Source organism: Lissotriton vulgaris, chromosome 1_1, assembly GCF_964263255.1.
Source record: "Lissotriton vulgaris chromosome 1_1, aLisVul1.2, whole genome shotgun sequence".
Lineage (NCBI taxonomy): Eukaryota > Metazoa > Chordata > Amphibia > Caudata > Salamandridae > Lissotriton > Lissotriton vulgaris.
Genome location: NC_141685.1, coordinates 166,447,532 through 166,474,319, shown reverse-complemented (window position 1 = coordinate 166,474,319; position 26,788 = coordinate 166,447,532). Strand labels below are relative to the sequence as shown.

Here is a 26,788-nt window from a genome sequence, read left to right as displayed (position 1 = left end):
AAACATTACCTTTCCCCTTCAAGCATCTCAACTCTGCAGGGATAGAAAGCAAAATGGAGTCTCTCTAGTTCTGGGCCTTGTAGGCCTGAGAAGGATGAAATAACCCTTAGCTCTGTCAGAGTACCTACATAAACCATACCAATGTGTAATATAAAGTCAGGACCACAGGATCCACCCTCTACTATAGGCAAAATAATGAAAGGCAAAGCCAATGGGCAATAGATGGATTAGAGTAATGGATCTATCATCATATAAAGCAGCTATCCTCTTCTAGGTCTGGAAGAAAGGGCTTAAAAGAGCCAACACAAGCTGAGAATACATATAATGGATGTGAGCAAGTTTAAAGTCTTTATCACTCCAAAATAGAGCTAAAAAACCCGTCAAGACACCCTCCCAGATAGGAAAAATCTTGTGTAGTAGCAACAGGACGGCCCTGCAGGAATACACCCTTCATCTCCGCGGATTTGGGGCCACAAAACATAGTGAAGGTTTTAGAACAGTTTGTGGCTAACCCCAAGGAATCCATGAAGTTGACGAACACCTGAAAAAGGGTATTAAGGTTCTTGTGTGTTCTTCCCAGCAAAACAGCGGCATCCACATGAAGGGATGCTGGGACTTTTTTTGTGCCCAAATAGGGCAGCGTTGCTAGTAGATAACGCGTCTTCAAGAACATTGATGTACAATAAGAATAAAATAGGGGCCAATTTGCACACTTGCCGAACACCTTTCTCCAGCAGAAAACTACTAGCGCATTCCCCAGCAGGGCCAAATCTAACAGAAGCAGAAAGGTCAAAGTGCAAGGCCTGCAAGAATTGGACAAGCCCTTGATCCACCCCCATTCCCCTCCAGCAAGGCCCACAGTTTAGATCTTACCACACTTTCAAAGGTGCGCAACAGGTCCATAAATGCCAGGCAAAGGGAGCCCTGCTTTGCAATGCTATATTTGCTAATAAGTAAATGCAAAGCTTTACGGTGCCCAGCCCCTCCTGGAACCCATATTGCACATCCAACAGTAGGTTCTTCTCCCTGGCCCAACACAATAAACGCTACAACACCACCCTCCCTGGATTTGTAACAGCAGAATACAACAGGGAGATTGGGCGATAACAACTAGGAGACTACAAATCACCCTTGTTGAAGATATGCACGGTAGTGGTAGTGTACCACGAGTGGCGGGCGGCTAGTGATAGTAACGGTATTAAAACAGTTGCTTAATAACAGGGCCCATAATTCTGGGACTGCTTTGTAATTATCCATCGGGACTCCATCTGGCCCTGGAGCCTTATTCCATAGAGACTTCACAATGACTTCCCAAATTTCATCCATAGAAAAATTAATATTGATTGGCGATTTTGCCGCTACCTCCGGGCCCATTTGAGACAAGTCCGAGTGATATAAGGCACCCAAGCCTCTGGGCTGATGGTGGTAATAACAGCATCATCAATACTTGCACCCAGGAAGCCAATATCCTTCACCATCCTCCAGAAAGTTGTAGCGTCCTTCATCCGACAGGACTGAACCAGTCCCTAATACTCCATCTTTTTTCCTCCTATTCTGAGACCTTTCATACTCGGCTCTAAGCTCTTGTATCTTCTGACCATCTCTAGGAGTCTGTCTCAAAACCCAATGTAGATTGAGGGAGGCCATCATCAAGGATGCATCAAACCACCGACCCCAGGGATATCGGGAACATCTCTAGGAGTATGCCTCAAAACCCGATGTAGGTTGAGGGAGGCCATCATAAAGGAAGAATCAAACCACCGACCCCGGGGATATCGGAACCATCTCTAGGAGTCAGCCTCAAAACCCTTTGTAGATTGAGGGAGGCCATCATCAAGGAAGAATCAAACCACCGACCCCTGGGATATCGGGACCTACTGGTTTCATGAGTAGATTTCTAATGTCCAGCCCTAAACCGGCAAAGCAATTATCTTCGTCCTGCAGATCAACCATGGGGTTCGAACAGTCCAAATGTAGAACCAGATGGTTAGCAGGCAGTTTTGCTGATTTAGAGGAGACCTTGGTTGAGGTAGGGGCATTTACAAGAGGAAAGTCTATAAGCAGTGAGGCCTGCACGCGAGGAGTACTCAATCAATCAATCAGAACATTTGTAAAGCGCACTACTCACCCTTGGGGGTCTCATGGTGCTGGGGGGAGGGGTGCTGCTACTGCTCGAATAGCCAGGTCTTGAGTAGCCTCCTGAAGGTTAGCTGGTCCTGGGTCTGCCGTAGGAGGATGGGGAGGGAGTTCCAGGGCTTGGCGGTGAGGTAGGAGAACGATCTTTGGATGTGGGGGACTATGGCGAGGGCGAGGTCGGCGGAGTGGAGCTGGCGGTTGGAGGTGTAGTGGGTGAGTCGGCTGTTGAGGGATGCCGGTAGGCGTTGTGGAGTGCTTTGTGTGAGTGGGTGAGGACCTTGAAAGGGATCCTCTTGTTGACAGGGAGCCAGTGCAGGTCTCTCAGGTGGGGTGAGATGTAGCTTGTGGCAAGGGATGTCGAGGATGAGGCGTGCAGAGGTGTTCTGTATGCGTTGCAGTTGTTTCAGGAGTTTGGCCGAGGCCGAGGCTCCATCGTAGGGGGTGTTTCTGTAGTCCAGCCTGCTGCTGACAAGGGCATGGGCGACCGTTCTTCTTGTTTCGGTGGGGATCCACCTGTAGATCTTGCAGAGCATGCGTAGGGTGTTGAAGCAGGAGGATGAAACGGCGTTGACCTGCTTGGTCATCGAGAGTGTCAAATTGAGGATGACCCCCCAGGTTGCGTGCGTGGTTGGTGGGTGTTGGTGCTGCTCCCAATGTGATCGGCCACCAGGAGTCATCCCAGGCTGAGGGGGTGGAGCCCAGAATGAGGACCTCCGTCTTGTCTGAGTTCAGCTGCAGTCGGCTTTTCTTCATCCACTTGGTGACGGCCTTCATTCCTTCATGGAGGTTGGCTTTGGCAGTGAGGGGGTCCTTGGTGAGGGGGAGGATCAGCTGGGTATCGTTGGCATAGGAGATAATGTTGAGGTACTGCAGTCGGGCGATGTGGGCGAGCGGTGCCATGTAGATGTTGAACAATGTTGGGCTGAGGGATGATCCTTGTGGTACGCCGCAGATGATTTCAGAGGCTTTGGAACGGAAAGGGGGTAGGTGGACGCTCTGGGTTCTGCCGGTAAGGAAGGAGGTAGTCCATTCCAGGGTCTTGTCTCGGATCCCTGCGGTGTGGAGGCGTGTGCGTAGGGTGCGTGGCAGACAGTGTCGAAGGCGGCTGAGAGGTCCAGGAGGATGAGGGCCGCTGTTTCGCCGTTGTGCAACATGATCTCATCTGTGGCGGCGATGAGGGCACTTTCGGTACTGTGGTTGCTGTGGAACCCAGATTGGGACAGGTCCAAGATGTTGTTCTCCTGGAGGTAGCGGGTCAGTTGTCTGTTGATGATCTTCTCGATCACCTTCACCGGGAACGGGAGCAGGGAGATGGGCCGGAAGTTCTTGTGGTCTATCGGATCCGCCTCTGGTTTCTTGAGTAAGGCGTTGATCTCAGCGTGATTCCAGCTCTCTGGGAAGGTTGCAGTCTCGAAGGAGATGTTGATAACCTTGCGGTGATGGGGTGCAATGGTGGCGCTGGCTTTGTTGAAGATGTGGTGTGGGAATGGGTCTGACGGAGATCCGGAGAGGATGGTGTTCATGATTTTGTTGGTGTCGTTGTCGTTCACGTTGGTCCAGGTGAGCAGGGGGTCGATGTTGATGGTGGGTCCGAGGTATCGATTGATGTCAAGGCGGTCTCATTGTTGAAGCTGTTGTGGGAGTCTGCGATCTTGAGGTGGAAGAAGGTGTCTAGGGAGTCGCACAGGTCTTGTGATGGTGGGATGTCGTTGGTGTTGGCGCTGGGGTTGGAGAGTTCCTTCACGATGTAGAAGAGCTCTTTGCTGTTGTGTGCGTTGTTGTCGAGGCGGTCCCTGAAGGAGGTCCTTTTGGCAGTTCTGATGAGGTGATGGTGTATGCCATTTCTTCTCTAGTTGCTGGCAGGTTTTCTTGGAGGCCTGGAGCGCCGTGGTGAACCAGCTGGCTTTCTTGTCGGTGTGCCTGTTGGAGGGTTTCTTGATCGAGGCCAGAGCGTTGGCACAGTCGTTGATCCATCGCCCGAGGTTCGGGTGGCGGTGTTGGTAGGGTCGGCGGGTGGGCTCCGGGCAAGGGTGGCGTTGAGCTGGTCTTCGGTGATATTGCGCCAGCTGCTGTGGTGGATCTGTTGGGTGCGGTGGTGCGTGGTGGGTTGCTGTCGTAGTTGTTCTCGAGGTGGAAGTTCAGGTCTCCGAGGAGGATGTAGTCTGTGGAGGCCATGTCATGCGTGCTGAAGAAGTCGGCGATGGAGTCGCTGAACTGAGGCCGGGGGCCCTGTAGATGAGTGTTCCTGTGAGGGTGGTGTTGGGGTCCGTGTGGATCTGGAAGTGCAGGTGTTCGGCAGTGCTAAGGGTGTCGTCGGCGCTGGTCCAGACCCGGAGGGTGGTTTTATAGACAATGGTAATTCCACCTCCTACTTTGTTGGTGCGGTCCTTGCGGGTGATCTTGTAGCTGTCTGGGATGGCTATGGCGATGTCAGGCGCGGAGGAGGCGTTCATCCAGTCTCCGCCAGGAAGAGGTCGACCGTGGAAGATGAGTCGATCAGGGCCCAGAGTTCGACGGCGTGTTTGCGTGCGGAGCGGGTGTTGGGTAGGATGCATCTGAGGTGGTTGAGTCCTTTCTCTGCGGGTGACTCGGTGGCTGGTGGAGCTGCAGTTCAGGCAGGAGAAGGCTCCTTGGGTGCGCTACGGGGCGGCCAGGAAGCAGGTGTGTGATTGTCCGGTGTTGAGTGCATGGAGGGTACTGACATCGTAGTGGCTTCAGTCGTTGAAGCATTCGCGTAGGCATGCCCCTGGCACGTCCCTGGCTGGCCAGCAGCGCGCCTGCTGCATGCGGCCACGCAGCGGCCGCCATAAGAAAGGGAGGTGGGAGGGAGGAGCAGCTGGGAGGCGGGAGGGGACGCATGGGCGAGCAGGGGGGTGGGGACACAGGGAATGCAGCGGCAGGAAAATGGGCGAGAATACTGGAGGCAAGGGGCACAGAATGCAAAAGGGTACAGAAGGAGAAGAGGTACAGAAGAAAAAAGGGTACAGAAGGCAACAAGGGCACAGTAAAAGGCAAACAACTACAAAATAAATCAGCAGAATACAGGGAGCAACAAGCAATAAATGCAATAAAGGCAGAAGGGCCTCGAACCTATGTCAGCAGAGGTAGCAGCGAGCTTCGGGAGATTGGCACAACAGGTGGTGCTGTGCGGCGTGGGGAGCGACCTGCCTGCAACACGGTCATGGGTCGACAATTAGTCTCCAAACAGCCCACATCTGGGTAGCGTGATAGGCTAGGCTGAGAGGCATGAACAATGTCCGGGTCAACAACAAGGGAGATCCTTCTTTCAACGTTCAAAATATCTTTATCAAGTTCATCCACAATATTTTCAATAGAAGCATCAAGGGTGTTGGTTTTTAACCTGGCTGCTTTGGCCATCAAGCTCCCCACTTTCGAATCAAGATTCCGTTTGGACATCCTCCTTTAGAATATGGCACCCTTCATGGGACAGGAAATACTATAAAGACTCACTCCTTACAGTCTTTATTGGGCTGCTTAAAATATGGTAGAAACTGAGTTTTAAATATACCATAGGAAGAAAAATAAACTAAAAGAATTATGCTTACCACTGAGTGGTCAATATTAGAGGGGTGGTCAAGCCTCACCCGGCCGCAGATGGGGCAGCCAGTGCATGCCCGCTCGTGTCCGCGCTGCAACAGTCTCCTTGCGCTTTAGCATGTCGGGAGGCAAATCCCTCCTCCTCCTCCAATTCCTATTGTAACATGAGAGCTGGGGGCCGAGTCCCACTCCAAACAGGCACCAACAGCAGACCACCAAGGCGTTGTGGGCAGAAAGCGCATGGTAAGTCTGTCCCCAATGTGATGTGGGCCTCCTTAGGTTCTCAGCAGTAGTAAAGTTCCCAGTAGTCACAGCTTATAGTGTAGGCAAATGTTGTCAAGATTGGTTGCAACACTGCAGTCTGCAGGCTTTGAAACAACATTTATCACAGATCAGGGAGAACCTAGATATCCCTGTCTTTATTTTGGGACGGCCTGCTCCTAAAATACAAAGCATGAATTATATTGTTTATAATCAGTTATGGAAAGTTTCACAGCAGGAAGCAGCGGAAAGAATTAGGCAGATTGATCAAGAACATTTAGAAAAGGCTTTCAACGTGGTTGACAGCAATATTAATACTTTATTTAGACGCCAATATTCCCTGAATAAAATGTCATCTGTATTTGATTTAATACTAAAGGAGTTGGGTATGTTACAACACGGCCAAGTTCAGGTAAGAGCTGTAATCCACTTGGTCACTGCGTGCTGGACGCGCTCCTTGGCAATATGTGAGTATTTTAGACATTTTTCAGCCATTCAGTCTAACTAACAAAGAGAACAATGGCAAAAAAGAGTCGCATTCACTTTATTGAAGATTGAGCATCCATAGCATGGCTGTTGCACTCCCTGTGTCCTTGAGTGTCAGAAATACCAGTCCTTGCGATGGTGTAAATATGAAAGATCAATTCCTGCCCCAGTAATGGAGCCTTCTTGTTGGATACAGGTGTCTCAATGTAGACATGAGGTGTTTATAGATGTGAATAGGTGCAAACATCCACTTGGCCAATCGCTGTTGTGTGATTTTTTTTTTTATCATCACTTCACAGTCTGTGTTATGACTCCCTGCCGGCTTTAGCATGATTTCTATCACAAACTCTTACATTGACCATTCAAACACCACATGCGTTGTTAGAGCTGAGGTACTTTTGATTCTGTGAGTAGATTTGCACATATGCCCTTATTTCCTCCAGTGTCTTATTGCAGCTCCTTCCGCTTGTGCTCTGTTAGTGCTGAGGTGGTTTTGGTAGCTGGTTGTGCCCATGCTCTGGTTTGCTTTGGGAGTACTTTTGTACATATGGTATTTCTGGCCTGCAGCCATTATTGAGGATCCTTTAACCGCTTCCATGCGGCCGCGATTCCCCTGGTGTGCTGTAAACAACACGAACAGGGGCGGGCCGTGACGAACCCCAGCCGTCATCAGCACACGAGCACCGTAGTGCATGACGGCTGGGGTTCGTCATCAGCATGGAAGGGGTTACAAGTTTTCTGGATGTTCCACCTCGGCACATATCTTTCTTTAATGATTTTTCTATTTTGGGTTACATTTGAAGTCTGTCCCCCTGATTCAGAGTTGGCGGATAGGCCTCCATCTGCCAGTGGAGCAAAGGTAACAACCACCCACCACGATTACAGATCTCGTTAACCCGGCAATAGCTCCCCCTTCAGATAAGCCACAGCAGCTGCTCTGAAAGTACTGGAACTGATAACTACTCTCAGATTTCACGAAGCTCCCTGGGTTGGCAGGAGTTTCACAGAAGCAGCCATTAAACTCTGGAACAGTCTCCCCATAGCCATTAGAACACTTCCCTCTCTGTTTGCCTTTAGGAAGGCCCTGAAAACCTGGTTGTTCAATAAATAGAGGTCCTTGCTTACTGTGGACTACCAGTGCCAAGACACCTTTTGTTATTCGTGTGCTTAACAAATTCATTAAAATTGAAGTTTACTCGGTGGCTGTCATGTTTCACACGGCCACTCAGCAAACTTTTTTGTGTTTTGGTAAAACAAAATCAATAGTGACCTTCACACCCTGGAAGTTCTTTACCGTGGGGGGGCTTGGTCATTTTTCTTTTTTGTTCTTTGTTGTGTCTCCTTGGCCCACCAAGATTTTCCTTGTGGTTACAAATAGAGGGAGGTGGATGTTTATAATTGTTGCTCTGACTTATTGCTTTTTTTTAAGTTGACTTTCCTAGATAATAATGAACAGTGCTTGATGCTTAGATAAAATTGTGAATAAATCACAATGTGATGATTTATTCCTCATAGGGTCCCTGAATAGAACAGGCCACATAGTGTTTCTTTGATCGGATCGATCAACGCCTTCATGTTTATCTTCGCATCAGGCTCATTTAGTTATTAATTTATTGTTCTTGCACTGAAACGATATAGAAAATCTATTGGTGTTTGAGACCAATGGGGGAACCATGCCTGATGTTTCTGAGGTGTGGCGCCACGGCCAGGGTGACTGATGCTGGACGCTAGGACTCACGGTTTGATCTCCGAGTCCGGCGGCAGGTCAGCCCATCACCATGCGACTCAGGGCAATAGCTCGCCTAATCTTCCCGATGGCCCCCAGTTCCAGGATGCCTTCGAGTAGCTGTGCGCTTTACAAATACTGGATTTATATAACTATGTAAGACTGTCTGTAGCTGCCTGTATTTACTTGGGAACGGTGGAACTGAGTCTGCTACTGAAGAATCCTGCCATCCTATTGGCTGGTGAAGGAAGAAGCCTGTTACAATTTATTTATTTTTAAAGTTTTCTGTAGTGCAAACATGACCAACTAGGGTATCAGAGCGCTTTACAGTTTATACAACAAGAGGGAAACAAGCAATTAGAAACAGAACCAACAAAGAAAAAAGTACACAATAATGTAGAGCCGAGGGATTCTCGCGACCATAGAAGCTGGGCCACAGACCAGCAACTGTGACCTCAGTGCCCACTGGCATAGCCAGTCAAAAGCAGAGATTTCTTCATCAAGAGCCCTTTGGCTTCCTTTTTGAAGAGAACAATGGAAGGATTCACCCTGACTTCAGGGGGAGGGAGTTCCTAATCCTCGGTGCTATACCTGAGAACTCTTGAATTTTTTTTGTTTGAGCAATAGTGTGCTGGAGCTTCTGGGGGCTCTCGCACCGCATGAGAGCTCCAGTTTCTGAGCGAGGTACAGAGGGATGTTGAAGTGAAGGCTTTGTGTGCCATGCATGCAATTTTTAATTGTATCCGAGCTTCATATGGCAGCCAGTTCAAGGAAAAAAGGTCAGGGGTGATATGGTTGTATTTCTTGACGCCTGTTACGAGCCTAGCAGCAGAATTGAGTGTGGCCCTAAGAGGAGCTGTATTCACTCTAGGTAGGCCGCAGAGGGTTACACTACCAGTGTCCAGCTTAGCTATCACTAAGGCTTGCCCTGCCACCTTTATGTCATGAGCAGGGAGGTAAGGTTTGAGTTTACTTAGAATACTGAGTTGGAAGTTCGCTCCTTTGGTGAGGGCGCTGATGTGCTTCTGCATGTTCAGACTTTTGTCTAAGATAATTTCTAGAGAGGTTGCAGAATCAACAAGGTGCAGCCTACAATTCAGAGCAGTGATCTGCTTCAACCATTGTTCAATGACCTGGGATTGCTTGTGTGGTGCGATTAGGAGTAATTCTGTTTTGAGAGAGTTTAACTTCAGGGTGGTTGCGTGTCAGCCAGCTTTGAGTTTCCAGTAGGACTGTGTTGAGGGACAGGATGTCCTCAGGGGAGGCGGTCTTCAAGTATAGCTGGGTGTCATCCACATACATGTGATAGTGAATGCTGGATGATTTCAGAATTTCTGTCAAAGGCTCCATGAAGAGGTTGAAGAGCGTGGGTGAAAGAGCTGAACCCTGTGGGACCCCAAGAGTGACTGGCGAAGTATGAGAGAGAGACTGGTTGACCTTGAAGCTTTGGGATCTGTTATGAAGGAATGAGGAGAACCAGTTTAGTACAGGCCCAGACAGCCCCATTCTATGTTCCAGGAGGTCAATTAGGTAATCGTGTTTGACGGTGTCAAATGCTGATGGAAGGTCGAGAAGGATCAGTAGGTAGGATTCATTTTGATCCAACATTCTTACCACATCATCGACAATGTGAGTTAAAGCAGGTTCTCTATTATGGCCCGGGCGAAAACCAGATCGACACTGGTCCAGAAGTTGGAAGTGATGGATGTGGGTACATAGTTGGGCGAGAACACATTTCTCCAGGAGCTTTGCCAATGTGGGGATATTAGAGATTAGGCAAAAGTTATGAAGGTCGGTGTGATCTGCATATGGTTTCTTTAGAATTCAGGGTAACTTGACCTGATTTTAGGCAATCTGGGATACATTAAGGAAGTCCAAAGTGTCCAACGTGGGAGCAGGAGGTTCTAACTTGGGAAAAGAGGTTGGATGGGAGGGGGTCATTGTAGTGATTAGACTGTTTCAGAGTAGCCAGCGTATTGCGTATAGTGGTTTCATCCAAGGTTTGGAAAAGACTCCAAGATGCGTTGTTTTTGAGGAGGTAAGGCTGCATGGGGACAATGACAACCCACGCAGTGGGTGGGAGGGTGTTCAGCGGACCGATCGACAGTTGTTCAAGGCCAGAGAGTAGTTCAACTCTGATCTTAGGGGTCTTAACTATGAAGAAGTCAGCAAATTCATCGCAGTTCGGCAATGGCCCTCGAACCAGGATTGAAATCTCTCAAGAAGATCTGAGTGCCCAGGAAATCTTCATAAGCCGAGATACTATCCATGATCTGTTCAGCAAAGGGAAGGTTGTCTCAAGGCGGGTAGTAGAATGTATGCAGTTTGCATGGGTGATTGTTGCTACCAGCCACCTCGATGCATAGGTATTCACAGGACGGCATGAGGTCAGATTGTAGTGCTTTCACTATCTGAAAGAAACACGTTAGTGATAGATTCCTTACCTTAGAATTCCCCCCAGGCATCGCATAAAAAAGCACAGAGAGGTAACATAAACATTTCAAAATGCACAAGTGCACAGTAGATGAATCAATCCGGACTTTTCAAATGATGTTAGGCAAAAAACGTTCAAGCCTCAATTGTATTTTGAGAGTGACGGCGGTTCGAGAGACACGGCGTTACGAATGATGGCGATATGAAGTAACAACTGCTGATATTGATTAACCCCAGGTGTATCACCTATCATAGTGATCACCAGAAAATAGAATTTGGATTACACTACAGAATTTGGAATACTGGAGACTTAATACATCACGGTTTTAAGTGATTATGGATCATTTACTCAAAGCAAGATAGAAACTGGAAGAATACTTGCTTTTGTGGAATAAATACGCACCAAATTTGAAAGTTTTTTGCAGTAATTATCTGGGCACCTCTTTGACCTCATAAGATTGACGACTGCCCTGAGGTAGCCCTATTCAGGGCGAAACACGTTGGCTGCACTCTGGGTGTACTATTCATATGTGGTCCAAGAATCCATTAAACTATATTGCCTCTCTGTGCTTTATTATGTCTACTATAACTGTGTGGTCTCTTGGCAGAAGACCAGTGAGGTGGGCAACTTTGACCTAGAAGTGAGTTTATGATTTGTGTATAACTAGTGTCCCTTTCTGCTTTTGTTCTTGTTATTTACCCCCAAGCGTCAGACTGGATCCGGAAAGTTTTCGTCAGCAGTACCCCTCCGTGTCCTAAGGTGGCGTCATTCTGCTCCTCATCCGTCGTCGGCGTCGTGTTCACCGGCGTCACAGCAGGTACTTAGACGCCACTCTCGCGCGCTGATGGCAGTTCTTTTGTTTTCCACACCAGCAGATCCGGAGAGAGCAAGTACCGTGACTGAGTTTTTTGAAGATTTGTGTCTCTATTTTTCGAGTCTATCGACTCCTGATGCTGGGTAGGGATGCCCGGTTTCAAGAATTGCGGGACCTGTCCCCGCATGATGTCGGTGACTGACCCCCATGACGTGTGTCTCTTCTGCCTGGAACGCGAACACGACCCCAAGTCGTGCTCTGACTGTCGGGCCATGGCAACAAAGAGTTTGCGGGAGCGGTCCCGAAAGTTGCTGGAAGCCCAGGAGTCAGCTCCGCGCCGCTCGAGTCCCGGTCAAGGAGGAAGTCAAGGGACCGGTCACGGAGTCACCACCATCGATCTTCAGGATCAAAATCCTTGGGGGCGGGTAAGTCGAGGCATTCGAAAAAGAAGTCAAAGAAGCATCGTCACCCTTTGACTTACTCTCGCCGGTCGCACAACTCAACTGAAGGTGCGGGTGGTGCCACCCCTGTGACTACTGTGGAGCCTGTGCAGTCAACCCCGTCCTACCCACTTTTTCCAGGTCCAGGAGCGACTCAAGCCCAGGTGCACGATTTTCTTTGGGCCGTCGGCCCCCGCCGGAGCGCCTTCAGGCGCCGCGGGCCCATCTAGGGGTCCTTGCTTTGTGTTGCCGGCAGCTCTGGCCCCGGCACCGCCAACAACTTCGTTGCCGGCGTTGCAGGACCCCCTTGGGTCCAGGCCTGGATTCCGGTCGACCTCACAACTCCTCCGCCGGCATCGACCCCACCGGCACTGCCCGTGACGCCGTCCGGTCCCTCAGACGACGTCGGCCCCGGTACGGCGCCAGTTCGGTGTTGTTCGATTTCGATGCTGATGGGGGATTTCTATCCCTATGTCCAGTCTCCATCTTTTTGACCTGTTTATCGGGCTATGGAGGAAGGGGAGGACTGGGAGGGGTCTGAGGGCCCTCTCACACAACAGTGTGAGTTGGATTAGGACTGGGCAGAAGAGTTAGGGGATGGCAGTGGTTTTGATCAATCGCCTGACCTTGGCTTCCTCCCTCCTTCTACCGTGGCTATAGAAGAGGGTGCGACTTAGGTGTGGTTCTACGTAGGGCAGCCAAGGACCTCGAACTTCCTACGATGGCCGTGACAACTAACCTCCTCACTGAAGCGTTCCAGCAAGCTCCTTGGAGCCTCTACTGATTTTCAATGAAGCACTGACAGGCGTTCTTCTGGGCACTTGGTCCTGGCCCACCACAGGCGGGATAGGACCATCCAATTTGTGGATAGGAACGTGGCCAGGCACAGCCCCCCGGCTCTGGGCAACTCTGCTTTTCTGACCACCCACCCCACCCCACCCCAGAGAGCCTAGTTATTCAGGCCTCTACTTCCCAGAGCGCGTTCCCTACCGCCCCTCCAGATAGGGAATCCAAGAAGCTGGAGCAGTTTGGCAAGAAACTGTTTTCATGTGCCAGCTTAGGGCTGCGATCGGTGAACACTGCATTCCTCTTGTGCCGTTATTCCCACTCTGTGTGAGATAGGGGTGTGCAGGTGCTGCCTCAGTATCCAGAGGAGACCCGAACAGTGCTCTCCCAGGCTGTTGCTGAAGGGAAGGCTGCAGCAAAGTTCGCCATACGGTGTAGACTTGGCACCGCGGACACGCTAGGCAGAGCGATTTCCACGACAGTGACGCTCCATCGCTATGCCTTGCTTCGGTCTAGTGGCTTTTCGGGGGATGTCCTAATTTCCCTTATGGATTTACCCTTTGATGGCCGTCGCCTTTTTGGCAACAAAGCAGATAGTGCGCTGGAACGCTTTAAGAACTCCCGAGCTACGGCCAAGTCCTTGGACCTTTCCACCAGGCGCCCGGCACTTCTGCTTTTCGGCCCTTTTGTGGCCACGGAAGGGACGCCGACACGTTCGTTCAGGCACAGGCCTGCACAGAACCTGCCTCAGCATGGCCCGGATGTGGTCCCCGCCGAGGCGGTGCAGGGGAGCCAGCGGGCGGGTCATTCCACTTCCACCTCCACCTCCGCAGCATCTGCCTCAAAGTCTTCCTAATAAGAGCTTTCAAGCCCATTAAACACCAGTGGGCGGCAGGATTCGCCATCACCTCCCCCACTGGCGCAATATCACTTCAGACAGGTGGGTGCCACAAATTGTCCGAAGGGGTTACTCCCTCCCCTTCAAGACTACCCCTCCAGCCATGCCACCCCAGTACCACTGCATGTCGAGGGATCATTTGGTGCTTCTCCAGCAGGAAGTCACGGCCCCCTTGGCCAAGGGGGCCATTAAGTGCGTTCCTGCGCCAGAAGTAGGTCGTGGTTGCTACTCCCACTAATTTGTGGTGCCCAAGAAGGACAAAGGCCTGCGTCCTATCTTGGACCTCAGGAACATCGACCGCTTCCTCTGAAAAGGAGAAGTTCAAGATGTTGACGCTAGCTCAGGTCCTGTCTGCCCTCGACCCTGGAGAATGGATGGTAGTCTTGGACTTGCAGGACGCTTGTTTCCACATCCCCGTCCTGTCCGCCCACCCGCATTACCTGTAGTTGCCGGTAGGCCAAGAGCACATTCAGTTTGCAGTTGTCCCCTTCGGCCTTACCAGCGCCCCTCGGGTGTTCACAAAAGTGATGGCAGTGGTCGCAGCTTATCTGCGCAGATAAGTAGTTCCAGTCTTCCCCTATCTCGACGACTAGTAGTTGAAGGTGGTCTCGACCGAAAAAGTCATCTCCCACCTCCAGTCCGGGATATTCAGGCTCTGATTCCGATCTTTCGGTCCCCATTCTGGGTTTCGTTCAGGATGACCCTCCGGCTGCTGGGCCTGATGGCCTCCTGCATCCTGCTAGTGGATCATGCCCGATGGCATATGCGGCCTCTGCAGTGGGACCTGAAGTCCCAGTGGGCACAGCATCAGGGCAACCTGTCCGATCACATCCAGATCTCGAAGGGCACTGCACAACACTTGCAGTGGTGGCTAACGAATCGCGATTGGGTCAATGGCAGATCCCTTCCCGACCGGAGCATACAGTATTGACGAACGCATCCCACCTGGGAGACGCGGAGATCAGAGCCCTCTGGTCTGCGGCAGAGTCCTGGCTCCATATCAACTTTCTGGAGCTTTGGGCAATCCGACTTGCACTGAAAGCATTCCTTCCCTCTGTCTGAGGAATTGTGGTGCAGGTTTTTACAAACAACACCACCGCCATGTGATACTGCAACAAACGGGGTGGGGTGGGGTCTTGGCCCCCGATGTCAGGAGGCTCTCCACCTCTGGACATGGCTGGAACATCAAGGCATGTCCCTGGTGGTTCAACACCTGGCAGGTTCTTTGAACGCCAGGGCGGATGAACTCAGCCACAGATGCATGTTGGATCACGAATGGCGTCTGAACTCAGAAGTGGCGCAAGGTCTCTTTCAGCAGTGGGGAGAGCCTTGGTTAGATCTATTCGCCACCGAAGATAACATGCAATGTCCTCAGTTCTGCACATTGGAATTTCCAAGGCGGAACTCGCTAGACGACAATTTTCATTGCGAGTGGAGTTGCGGTCTGTTGTTTTAATTTCCACCTATACAACTTCTGCACATGTTCCCTCCTGTTCCTTTCGTAATGCCTCAGTGGGACTTGAATCTTGTCTTAACATATCTGATGTATGCTCCCTTTGAGCCACTTCACAATTGTCATTTATTTCTCCTTACTTTAAAGACTGCTTCCATGGTAATCATCACCTCTGCCAGAAGAGTGAATGAGCTCCGGGCTCTTTCTTCTACACCACCTTTTCTCTCTGTCCATCCAGACAAAGTTGTTCTAAGGACTCATCCATCTTTTCTGCCAAATTTTGTCACTGCCTTTCACATCGGGGAGACCATCACTTTGCCCACCTTCTTTCCACCTCCGCATCCCTCGAAAGAGGAAGAGAAGCTCCACCATCTGGACCCAAAACGTGCACTCTCATTCTATCTGAACGGAACACAACTGTTCCGGGTGGATGACCAGCTCTTTGTTGGCTACGTGGGTGCCAAGGAAGGTCGGGCTGTGCACAATTAGACCATCTCTCGGTGGGTCGTTCTGTGCATAAAAGCATGCTATTCTTTGGCTAAAAAAGGGCCTCCTGTGGGGCTGCGTGCCCATTCTACCAGGGCGACGGCAGCCACTACTGCTTTGGGACGGGGAGTCCCGTTGCATGACATCTGTCAGGCATCTACATGGGCCTCACTGCACACTTATACCAAGCACTACTGCCTGGACAGCCAAGTCCGGAGAGACAGCTTCTTTGGCCGTTCTGTTCTCTGGGACTTTCTGCTGTGCTCTTGGTCCGCAGGCTCACTACCTGGGTTGGTATTGCTGGGGTATCTATTCTAAGGTAAGGAATCTATCACTAACGTTTTTCTTTCAGATGAACAAGTTACTTACCTTCGGTAACGATATAGCTGCAAGAAACATTAGTTAGTGATAGATTCCTTTCCGCCCCACCCATTCTCCCCGTTATGTAAACTGATTTCTAGGGTCAAGGTCATCCCTTTCAGGTCCCTAGTTTCATTGCATGAGTGGTCAGTTTCTTGCATAGCTCTGCGTTCCTGGCGCGGCATCTAAGTGTCCGCCGCAACGTCATCCCGGGGATCACGACTAAAGACGCGGAGCAGACCGACGCCATCTTCCGACGTGTAGGGGTACTGCTGACGAAAGCTTTCCGGATCCAATCTGACGCCTAGGGGGGAATTATAAGGTAAGGAATCTATCACAAACTAATGTTTTTTACTGATATATTGTTACCGAAGGTAAGTAACTTGTTCATTAAGTTGCTGCGATGTAAGCAGGTGATGCCTCCACCATGACCGCTTGCTCTATGCAACCGAATTCTATCATAGTTAGTAAGTACTACAATGTTTAGAATGGGAGCAGCTGAGTTATTCAGCCACGTTTCAGTCTGCATTACAAGGTCCAAGTCCTGTGCAGGGATGAGTTATGCAATGTCAGCAGCGTGTTTCACTGCCGATCTACAGTTTCAGGAGCATGGATTTGAGCTTTGTGTTTGTGTCAATTGGTGCAGATAGTGTGGTGGTGGCTTATGTGAAGTTGTTCTCATTTAATGCTCTAGAGTCTATAGTTTAGCCTCGGTTCCCGGAATGGATCAGTGGGGATTGATGCAAGTTGGATATGTTGGAGGAGTGTTCTGGATCATAGAATGGTTGGAGAGATTGGATATCCATATCGGGCAGGGAGGATCTACATCTGGATGGCCATGAAGGGTCGTTAGGATGAGGAGCGGAAGCCCAACTATGGGGTGAGTGGGTGATGTGGGCCAGAGTCCGATGATTTATGAGGGAAGATGGTCTCAAGGTACACACTTTTGATGAGAGCGAGCAAACATATGTCAATGTTTACGACATATGGTTTTGACTTTTATATTAGTGTGTTCCTAGGTAGTTACAACGTACTCTTATTCCCTTTCCCGCCCAGACCCTTGATGGTTGTGGCAACTTCTGCTGCTGTTTCCCCTCGTTGTATTCCTTTTCCTTTTTGATTTGACCGACTGCTGCTGCTGTTTCCCCTCGTTGTATTCCTTTTCTGATTTGATTTGACAGATTGCTGCTACAACTGTTTGCTGCTTTACTTGGATTTATTGGGGCTCAGCTGAGTATTATGAACTACTCTTTATGGGCAGTTCTGTTGCTCTAATTGGGTTTTGAAGCTTTATGCTTTTTTGATTTCACACTCTAAGCCTATTCTATTTTGTGGTGGGCAGACTCTAACACCAAACCTTCACCGCAAGACATGGGCAGTGGGAAAGCTTTAGCCATCTAACGATGAGGGTTAGCATTTAATCTTTGTTTTACCAAAATATGCTAGTTGTGAAATCTATACTTAGCCTGGACAGTTTCCACAGCACAGTGGCATATCTCTTGGTGAGAGGAGTTCCTGAGTCCAACCATCAGAACAACTCACAACCCCATTGTGTAGTGACCCAGATGGAAACTTAAATTAAACTAAACACTGGTAGTAAGTATGGGATGGTTTAGAACTCAGAGCTCCTGAGGCGAAAAGCCGGGAGTTAGGTCCTTTTCTTCTTTCCTGCATTACTCTCGTAGGCCAAGAGGCAGTGAGGCAGTCAGAATTTTAAAACATTGTGATTTTGCGTTTTTGTAAATAAAATTTTAAATTGTACCTACATCTTTCATTTAAATATCTGGGCACCTTTTACTCCTATCTAAGGGCTAACCAAGGGCCGATTGAGGGCTCTACTCGGTATCAGACACCTTCCCCGGGGGTGACTACTTCGGCCGCCATCTTAGGGTGAGAGGCTGATTTGCGCACTAGTGGTCGGGCGAGTGGCGGCCCGAGCGCTACAAAATGAAGGTGTTCTCCCGTCCGCGCAGCGGGTGGGCGCAGCGGGCGCGCCGATGGCGCGCCGGAGCCAGACCGGGCCTAGGGCCAGATACTATGCCGGTGGACACTCAACATTTGACTGGTTATTCGAGGGAATACCTTATGGAGCTCCGAGATAAGGGTGATTCACTTTGTTGCCAGTTTAAACATTTTGATCCACTATATAGGACATGTACGCGATGTGCTACTTCTAGCTTGGCCAGAGACAGCGGTAGGCAGGCCTATAGCAACCTCTTCATGGCGCTTTTGAACTGTAGGTCCCTTTCGAAACATGCCATCGAGATCAACCTTATGCTCCAAGAGGGGGGTCTCGATGTGCTGTTTCTCACTGAAACATGGCTCTCTTCTACCTCTGAGTTTGATATTGCTGCTGCCCTCCCGGATGGTTTCCTCATACAGTGTTTACACAGACAACAGGGGAAAGGAGGGGGTCTTGCTATAGTCTACAAAGACAAATTTAACTGCAGAATTGAAGATTGTGAAATATCAGACTCAGAGAGTGCTCGTTTCATCATCCAAATAACACCTAACAAATCTCTTTCCAGTCTTCTTATCTATCGCCCGCCGGGCTGCATAAGACAGTTCACAGGATCCCTATTAGAAACTACTTTAATGGCCGCGGCTCTGTCCTCTAATTTTTTGATTCAAGGAGATTTGAATCTTCATTTTGATGACCCAAATGACAAAGTTTCAACTGATCTCTGCTCAGATCTTAAATCACTTAAGCTAAGGCTTGTAAATAAAGAGGCAACTCATAATAAGGGTCATCTTTTAGACCCTATCTTCTCAAATTGTAATCAGCTCATCTCTACTCCCCCCCTTCCTGTACCATGGTCCGATAACTTTCTAGTCCCATTTTCCTGGAAAACAGGTATAGAGGTACAACGGGCAGCTCCGCCGCGTACTCTTGACAGGGCATGGCCCAAACTATCTTTGGAAGAGATGACTCGATCACTTGAACAAACTGCCCCTAAAATTGAACCAGACCCATTGGCCGCAGATATTAGCTTCTGTAATTGGCTGAACAATTCCCTGGATCAGGTATTACCGTTGAAAACAGTAACAAAGAAAAGTAGCACTTTTAAATCTCCATTGTATACCTCAGAGCTCAGAGACCTCAGAAAAACCTGCAAAAAATTAGAACGCAGATGGAGGAAAGACTGGGCAATTAACAGTAAAGAGGCATATCGCTCTGCTCTGAGATTATATTAAATCTCCCTGAAAAAAGCACAGGTGGCTTTTTTTGAGAATAAAATCAACTCGGCCTCCAACTCTGCGAGAGAAACTTTCAAGATAGTTAAACAACTAATTAAGGTGCCTTCCCCTGTTAATACCCTAGATTGCTCAGAAGAAAGATGCAATCAACTTGCGTACTTTTTTGACTCCAAGATAGTAAACATCCTTGAGAGTCTTCCACAGAATCTCCCTGCGCCGGATGATAACACAAATTTGGCACCCATCTCTGGCCCCCGGCTTGACTCTCTGAGCAGTATTACTAGGGAAGATTTTTGTAAAGCCCTATCTTCCATGAAAAGTGGCTCCCCGGCCGATCCTGCGCCTATGTATGTTCTTAAGATGATTGCAGACACGATTGCCCCAGTGGCAAAAGAGCTCCTAAATGCCTCCTTTTCTTGTGGGGTCGTGCCACCCAGCTGGAAACAGGCAAGGGTCAAAACCCTTTTAAAAAAAACGGGGCTTGACCCCTTGGACCTGGCCAATTTCCGCCCGATTTCACTGTTACCCGGCCTAAGTAAGATCGCTGAAAAAATGGTGAATCAGCAGCTCTCCGGATTCCTGGAAAACAATCAGCTGCTGAATAATTCTCAAACCGGCTTTCGTCCGCGGCAAGGGACGGACACAGCCCTTTTAGTGGTAGCAGAAGAGGCAAGGTGCATCTTAGATTCAGGAGGATCCGCTGTTATGATCCTCCTGGATCTAAGTGCTGCATTTGATACAGTGGATCATAAAATTCGAACGCACCGTCTCGCCAAACTGGGCGTTGCAGGAACGGCCCTTAAGTGGCTTACATCCTTTCTGAATAACCGCTCTTTCAGAGTCTAGGAAGGTGGTCTGCTGTCTAAATCTACCCCCCTCCAGTGTGGTGTCCCTCAGGGCTCTTCATTGAGCCCTACTTTGTTCAACGTTTATAAGGCCCCACTGGAGGAAGTAGTCGCCCCCTTTGGGATTAAAACAGTCACCTACGCGGACGACACCTAACTAGTCGTCTCGCTAACCCAACAAGAAGGATGTTTGGATAATCTCTCCGCCTGCCTTGTGGAGATATTTTCCTGGATGTCCAGTTCGCGGCTCAAACTCAATGGAGCGAAAACAGAGATTATGCTCCTCGGTCATCATCTTACATCTTTCCCTAAAGCCGCCTGGCCCTCCTGCCTAGGTGAGCTGCCCATACCAAAAGACGAAATTAAAAGCCTAGGGGTTTGGCTTGAGCCCGATCTGACTTTTAAGACACATGCACAGAAAGTGGCAGGGACCTGCTTCGGACTGCTCCGGTCAGTGCGGAAAGTTCTCCCTCTCTTGCCTCCCCAGTCCAGGACACTTCTGATTCAAGGGTTAATACTATCGAGGCTTGACTATAGTAACGCCCTGTTTCTGGCAGCCCCTGAAGCCACCTTTAACATTCTTCAACGGGTGCAGAATGCAGCAGCCAGGATGCTTGCAGGTACATCAAGAAGATCTTCGGCCAGACTGGCCCTGAGAGCACTCCATTGGCTGCCAATACGCGAAAGAGTCATCTTTAAAGCGCTATGCGTCACCCACAGGGCTCTGCAGGGCAAAGGACCTCCGATTCTCAGGAGCCTGATATGCCCGTATAAAACATCCCGGGCTCTCCGGTCGGACCGTGGTAATCTTGCAAGGGTCCCCAGAGTTATGAAGGCACGCACAGGGAGTCGCCGTTTTTCCTTAAATGCAGCAAAAAATAGGAACTCCCTCCCCAATTGGATTCGCGGAGAACCCTGTCATCTTAAGTTTCGAAAGGCACTTAAAACTATTCTTTTTCCCAAGGACTCCTAATTATTGGTTTCTTCCTCAGTTTGCTTTTTGTTCTATTTTCTGTTAGCGCTGGGACGCTTTCGGGCAGCCATGCGCTTTATAAATTTAATTTCATTCATTTCATTTCATTTCATGATAAAACTGCGCTGCAAAACAATGATCATTTCTTTTGACCCTTGGGGAGAGAACACCTAGTCTCACAATACACTAACTAAAATATGATGTAGTGAGAAAGTTATGAATCCTGAAACAAGGAGTTCTGCTCCGGGGTGTGGGTACTGCTGCTTCATCAATTTTTTTGTAGATAGTCAAATAATATCCTACTATGCCTTTGTGCCCTTAATTTCCATTATTTTAAGGAGGTGGGCGAGCCAGTGAAGGACGCCTGGCTTTTGTTCAGCACAGAGTTTACTCGGATCCTTGGGCCAAAGCAGGCCCAGCCATTTGTCTGCCTCAGGAGGCCTTCTTTAGGGTGACTGATATATATTAAAAATAGTGTTTGACTTTACCACACCTGGTGAAGGCAGAGTCGAGATCAAGCAATTTACACTTTTCTGCAGTCTGCATTGGCCGTCCTCTTGTTAGTAGTTTACTTGGGCTACTCAGGGTGGCATAAATAGTGCTTCAGGCCCTGGTGACTGCTTTAACACCCATGCCCTGGGTACCATTGATACCATGTACTAGGGACTTATAAGGGGGTTAAAGTCATTGCCAAATGAGGATGCCAATTCACATATAGCAATTTCAACCTGCTCCAGTGCACTTTCAGAGTCCTAACCAACAGTATCTGGAGCAAAACGTATGGGTGTGACCATACAAAAAGGGTACTTCCCTCCAGATGATGACGGAGGCAGTCTTGGGGCCTGCGTCCTGTGAGCCCTCTCTATATTTTACGCACGGATATAACTCTGTCTGCAATTCATGTTTTAAACCAGTCTCCCTGGTTTGTTGTCCTTCCATGCCCTTCGGCAGTCCCACTAGCCACAGATTATTTCTGCATGATTGGCCTTCTGCATCTTCCATGCAGTGTTCGACGAGTGTTGTCGGCTCATTCAGTCTTTTATGCTCATGTAATGGTGCCTGCCACATCTTGCAGGTAGGAAATGCACCCCTCTGCCTCCATCGCTCGCGAATATAAGTTTCGGCAAGTATTGACGAAGGAGTGAGACCCCTACCCCATAAATATTGTCTGTCAAGTATTTGTGTTTGCCTTTGATCACTTGGAGTACTGCTGCTGTGGAAACTGTCACTTCTTGTGGTAGTAGGGGAGGCCCTGTGCTTCTCCATCTACAGACCTGCCATGTGCCACTTGTTTGGTGTATTTATCTATCTGTCCCTGCCCCTCTGCAACCTTCCCCTTCACCATATTGGCAATCCAATAGCCAGCATGAGTATTTGCTGCTTGGGCACTCACACGTCCTCAGTCTCTGCCCCAGGGCAATTAGTTGCCTCTGTTGCGGTGCAGGGCTTGATCAATGCCACTCCCCCCACTCCTCACCTCTGTGTCTGTCAGCAAGGATTAGGCCGTCGTTATCCAGCGTCATCGCCTGGTTGGTCCTCTTCCCTTTGAGACTCCCACAGTGGGTCAGAATTGGTGTGAGGGGAAGGTTGCTTCGCGTATATAGGAAGCAAAAGACGAGAGAGGTGCCTATCCACCTCTCTTGGCAGGTATTCTTAGCCCATCTCCTCTCTCAGGGGAGCCAGCAGCAGAAAGGAAGCGAGCTGAGTTCGAGCCCCCCTGACCCCAGCTGCCGCAGCAGGAGTCCCCGTGGGATGACCACTCCTCCTCAATGTCTGTTCAATGGCCGGTGACTGTGTTTTCAGCCTCTTCTTCACTCATGGAGGGTCCAGCAGCAGGACACAGTGATTGGTGGCAGGTAGTCAGCCACTGGCAAGAGCTGATCCCTCTCCAGAGGGATGCTGAAGGATATTTGTGGCTGGCACAAAGCCGTTTAGATTGCAGCCACCAGGAAAAGATCTTTAATTAGTGTAGTGCATAGACCACTGACAAGTTTCCTATATCTGCCCATTTTGTCTTAGTAGGAGTTAGTAGTAGAGTCAGAGATGATATTTGATTGACTATGGAGGTCTTCAGGGCGCAGTTCAACTGCTGGTAATGCTGGAATTTGGAGAGGTCAAATTCCTCCCAGTGAGTTTCAAAGGTTTTGAGGGCCTCCTCAGGAAGGACCTAGCTGCTACATCTGGATCACCTGGTGTGAGACAATCTATTCCTCCTCAGTGGAGTCATCGTCCACTAGCAGGAGTAATCAGCTGTATCATCTATATGGGGACAATCTTGAAGAATCAATTCCCATGCCTGTGTGGTCTGGACTCCTCAGCCCCTTCTGTGCTTCGGCTTTTAGTATTGTTCCCTTGCATGTGGCCCATGTGATTAGTTTATTTCCCCACTCTTGGGTGTGGGTCCCCTGAGGGGTTCCAAAAGAGGGTTATCTAGCATCGTGCAAGAGCCAGGGCTATATCTGCAAATCCTGAGGAAATAATATTGGCTTTAGGTTTAGGAAATACGCCCAGGAGGCAGGCCGCTGGGTAATTGGATTTGACTGTTATGCCATTAATGTAACTTGTCTCTGTTTCCCAGCTTTTGGTCCAGTTCATTTTGTACCTGGAAAACACTTTAAAGTCTGATATGGTGGACATGAGTGCTGGCAGCGAACGTTCTGGGAAGGCTAAAGTGAGGAGTATGGAGTATGTTGTTCGCTTACAGCATATTTTCCGGTTTGCTGCCTTTTGTTTCTGTTCCCCTAATGTCTTCTGAGCAGTATATGGTGAATGTGAGGGGATCTGGGGCTATCAGGAAGAGTATGGGTAAAGGGGACATCCTAGCCTCATGCAGTTTCCAATGAGCTGCTTTCTTTTCCTTTTGCTCTTCTCCACTTCTTTTCTTGTCCGCCATCTGTTTGTTCTAATCCAAGTGCTCACTCACTTCACGTTGTCTGCATGCTCAGAATGTAGATTTCCCTAAGTGTAAAGATTCAGAAAGTCTTGAGTATTATGCATTTCATGTCTTGCTTTATCCGCATCCAAGTTAAACACAGTTACAAAATGACTACACTTCCCAAAGCCCATTGGAATACAAGACTACGGAAAACTGAACCTGGTGCACCATCCTGGCACACTAGGTCTCATTGTTAATCCTCCCGTGCATGCAGCAAGTCCTCTTCTCTGATAATGATCATTGAAAACAAGATGCGTAGGTTTTTCTGTTTTCAGTTTCCATGGTTTCAAAATGATGGTGTTTTAAAAAAAACATCAACAAGAAAAACGAATTGAGGAATACAGGTTACAGGGAGCATGAATGACATAATATATGTGACATATGTAAACAGATCATGGTTGGGCAGCATTGCCATTTACCTCAGTCTCAGAGCAAGATCTACTAAGGTAAATGTGGTGATCTGGCTGGACTGTGTCATCAGCCATGTCATATGCCCATGTCACCTGAGTCTAGAATGTACAATGCTTTACCTGCCTGAGACATTCTATGTATCTTCAGTTACTCAGGACCTGCTACAGCTGTGACCAATAAATACTTCACTTGATATATCCAGCCTTTGGTGATCCTTTCATCATTACAGTAAAGTATGATCACAAGGCAAGGAGGACGGTGAGGACTACAAAACATGCCAATCCTAATAGCAGACAGTGCGTCAATAAAATAATAAATTATAAGGAAGTAGGTGTAAGGGGGAGGCTGCAGGGAACACATATGGGTAGATCAACAGGGGAACAGAGATCAGATGAACAGGATGATATACATCATACTTAGGTACAATTGTACAGAAGTGATGCATTCATGAGGACATAGTCCCTTCATTGTGTTCGAATATCGTTTTTTGCTCCTATGCTAAGGATATACATATCACAGTTCCCACCCATCCACTCTCCCCACTCCTCTAGTGAGTAGCATGTGTAGTGTGTTGGCCTCTAGTCCTGCACAGTGCAGGAGAGTATGCAGCTGCCTCTTGGTGTTCAGCACAGAGCCTGCTTTCCAAGACATTTATATTTGGCGCTTGAAAAGTGGGAAACGACCTTTACATTGCGGTCATTACACCATGATGCCATTACAACGTGGTCGTTACAACGACCGCGCTGTTACCACACAATGCCATTACAAGGCAGGTCATTACAACGACTTGCAGTAGATGGCGCTCTAACAAAAGGAATAGTATAGTTTACTGTTCCAACACCTTCCCTACTGTTACGTAGGCTCGAGTTGGAGTAGTAATTTATACATTTCTAATGTTAGCGCGCCATCTACTGCAAGCCGATGTAATGACTTGCATAGTAATGGCATTACGTGGTAACAAAACGGCTATTGTAACGACCGTGTTGTAATGCCACGCGATGTAATGACTCGTTAACGAGTCATATTCTTGAAAAGTACTTATGCAAGGTCTGTAAACTGGTGTAAGTATTTGCCCCCTCTTTACTTTAGGGTGAAGGCCTAGCAGTCAGGATTCAGGAGTAGGTGACCATGTATGGTCTGCGATTTCCGCTATAGTGGCTGTAACTTCAAGCCATGACACCTGTAGTCATGGCTTGAGGTACTCCCACACCGTATGTTAGAAGCTGGCATCAGCCACAGTGTGGGCACTCTGGTCTCGAAACAGGAAACATGTGCTGGATACGGTGGGGGGGGAGAACTGTGGTGTGTGTAGTTAAACCGTGCGAATTGGAATTGAGGGTTCAAGGAACCCTTCGCAACAAGTTGTAGCACCCGCATGCATGACTTGAGCGGTTGCGGGAGCACAGCATTCCATCTAACCAATGCAGTCCCAGTGTGCAACTGGTGAAAGGTTAGTGGTCGGCATTTAACACACCTTCCTGTTGCCCTGTTCTTCAAACAGTCATTGAAGATTGGCTGAAGTGAGGGGCTCAGTGCAGTGTTATTGGAAGCCATTGTCCTATTGCCCAGCTCTTTATCTGAAAATACTTCTGGGCCTGCACCCGCTCTACCTCATAGAGGAGAAGCTGCTGAGGAATCATCACACATGCTCTTGGTTTCAGGCTCTTCGGTCTCAAGACGGCCATCCAAAGAGACATGCGCACTACAAACTAGTGCACAGGAAGCCCACCACTGCTGCCACTCATCAGGCCTGCCCCTGCCGGAGTCTCTGGGAGTTTTCAATGGTGCATTGAAGTGGAGTGATGCTCCATCCCGCCAATGGAGGATCTGCCCGTGAGAGACACAGGTAAGGCAGGCAATAATAAACAATAATAACCATTGCAATAACAGTATCATGTGAGCTAAAGCAAGAATGTGTTCATCAGAAGCACTTTTACGTATCCTTTGAAAGATGCAGGTGAAGAGTTAACTCGGATTTCAGATTGTAGAGAATTCCAGATTCTCAGGCAATTGCCGGAGTAGGCATGATTGTAAGTCTTCTTGAGGTTCTAGAGTCACCAGGCAGCTCCAGTTTATGTGCAATGTACCTCGGGGTGTTGGAGTGTATGGCTTTGTGTGTCATGCAGGCAATTTAACAATTTATGTGTGCCTCGTAAGGGAGTCAGTTTAGTGATTTCAAATAAGGGGTGATGTGGTTATTGCATTCAGATCCAGTAATAAGCCTTGTAGCTGAGTTAAGGGAGGCCCTAAGGGGGGGAACTTTGACCTAGGAAGGCCGCAAAGGGTTACATTTCCATAGTCCAGCCTGGAAAACACTAGGGCTTGAGCAACTGACTTGAAGTCATCAAATGCTGATGACATGTCAAGGACGCTTAAAAGGCAGGATTAAATTTGATCAAGCATTGTGTAAAACATCGTCAGCTATGTGAGTCATGGCTGATTCAGTGCTGCGTCCCTGAAGGAATCCAGATTGGTATTGATTTAAGAGTTGAAATTGCTCTGTGTTTGCATAGCTGGGTATGGGGACATTTCTAGAGGAGCTTTGAAAGAGTTGGGATGCTAGAGATAGGGCGGAAGATATGTAGATC

General features: G+C 48.8%; 1 protein-coding gene across 1 annotated transcript in view; it reads left to right on the top strand.

The window, feature by feature from the left end:
- Window positions 1–11,603: 11,603 nt before the first annotated feature.
- The window catches only part of LOC147738002 (uncharacterized), a 35,904-nt gene continuing 20,719 nt past the window's right edge, over window positions 11,604–26,788 (top strand). The window contains exons 1-2 of the mRNA XM_086925013.1: window positions 11,604–11,840; window positions 23,433–23,532. Of these exons, the coding sequence (XP_086781139.1) occupies window positions 11,604–11,840; window positions 23,433–23,532 (337 nt within the window). The remainder of the gene's footprint in view (window positions 11,841–23,432; window positions 23,533–26,788) is intronic.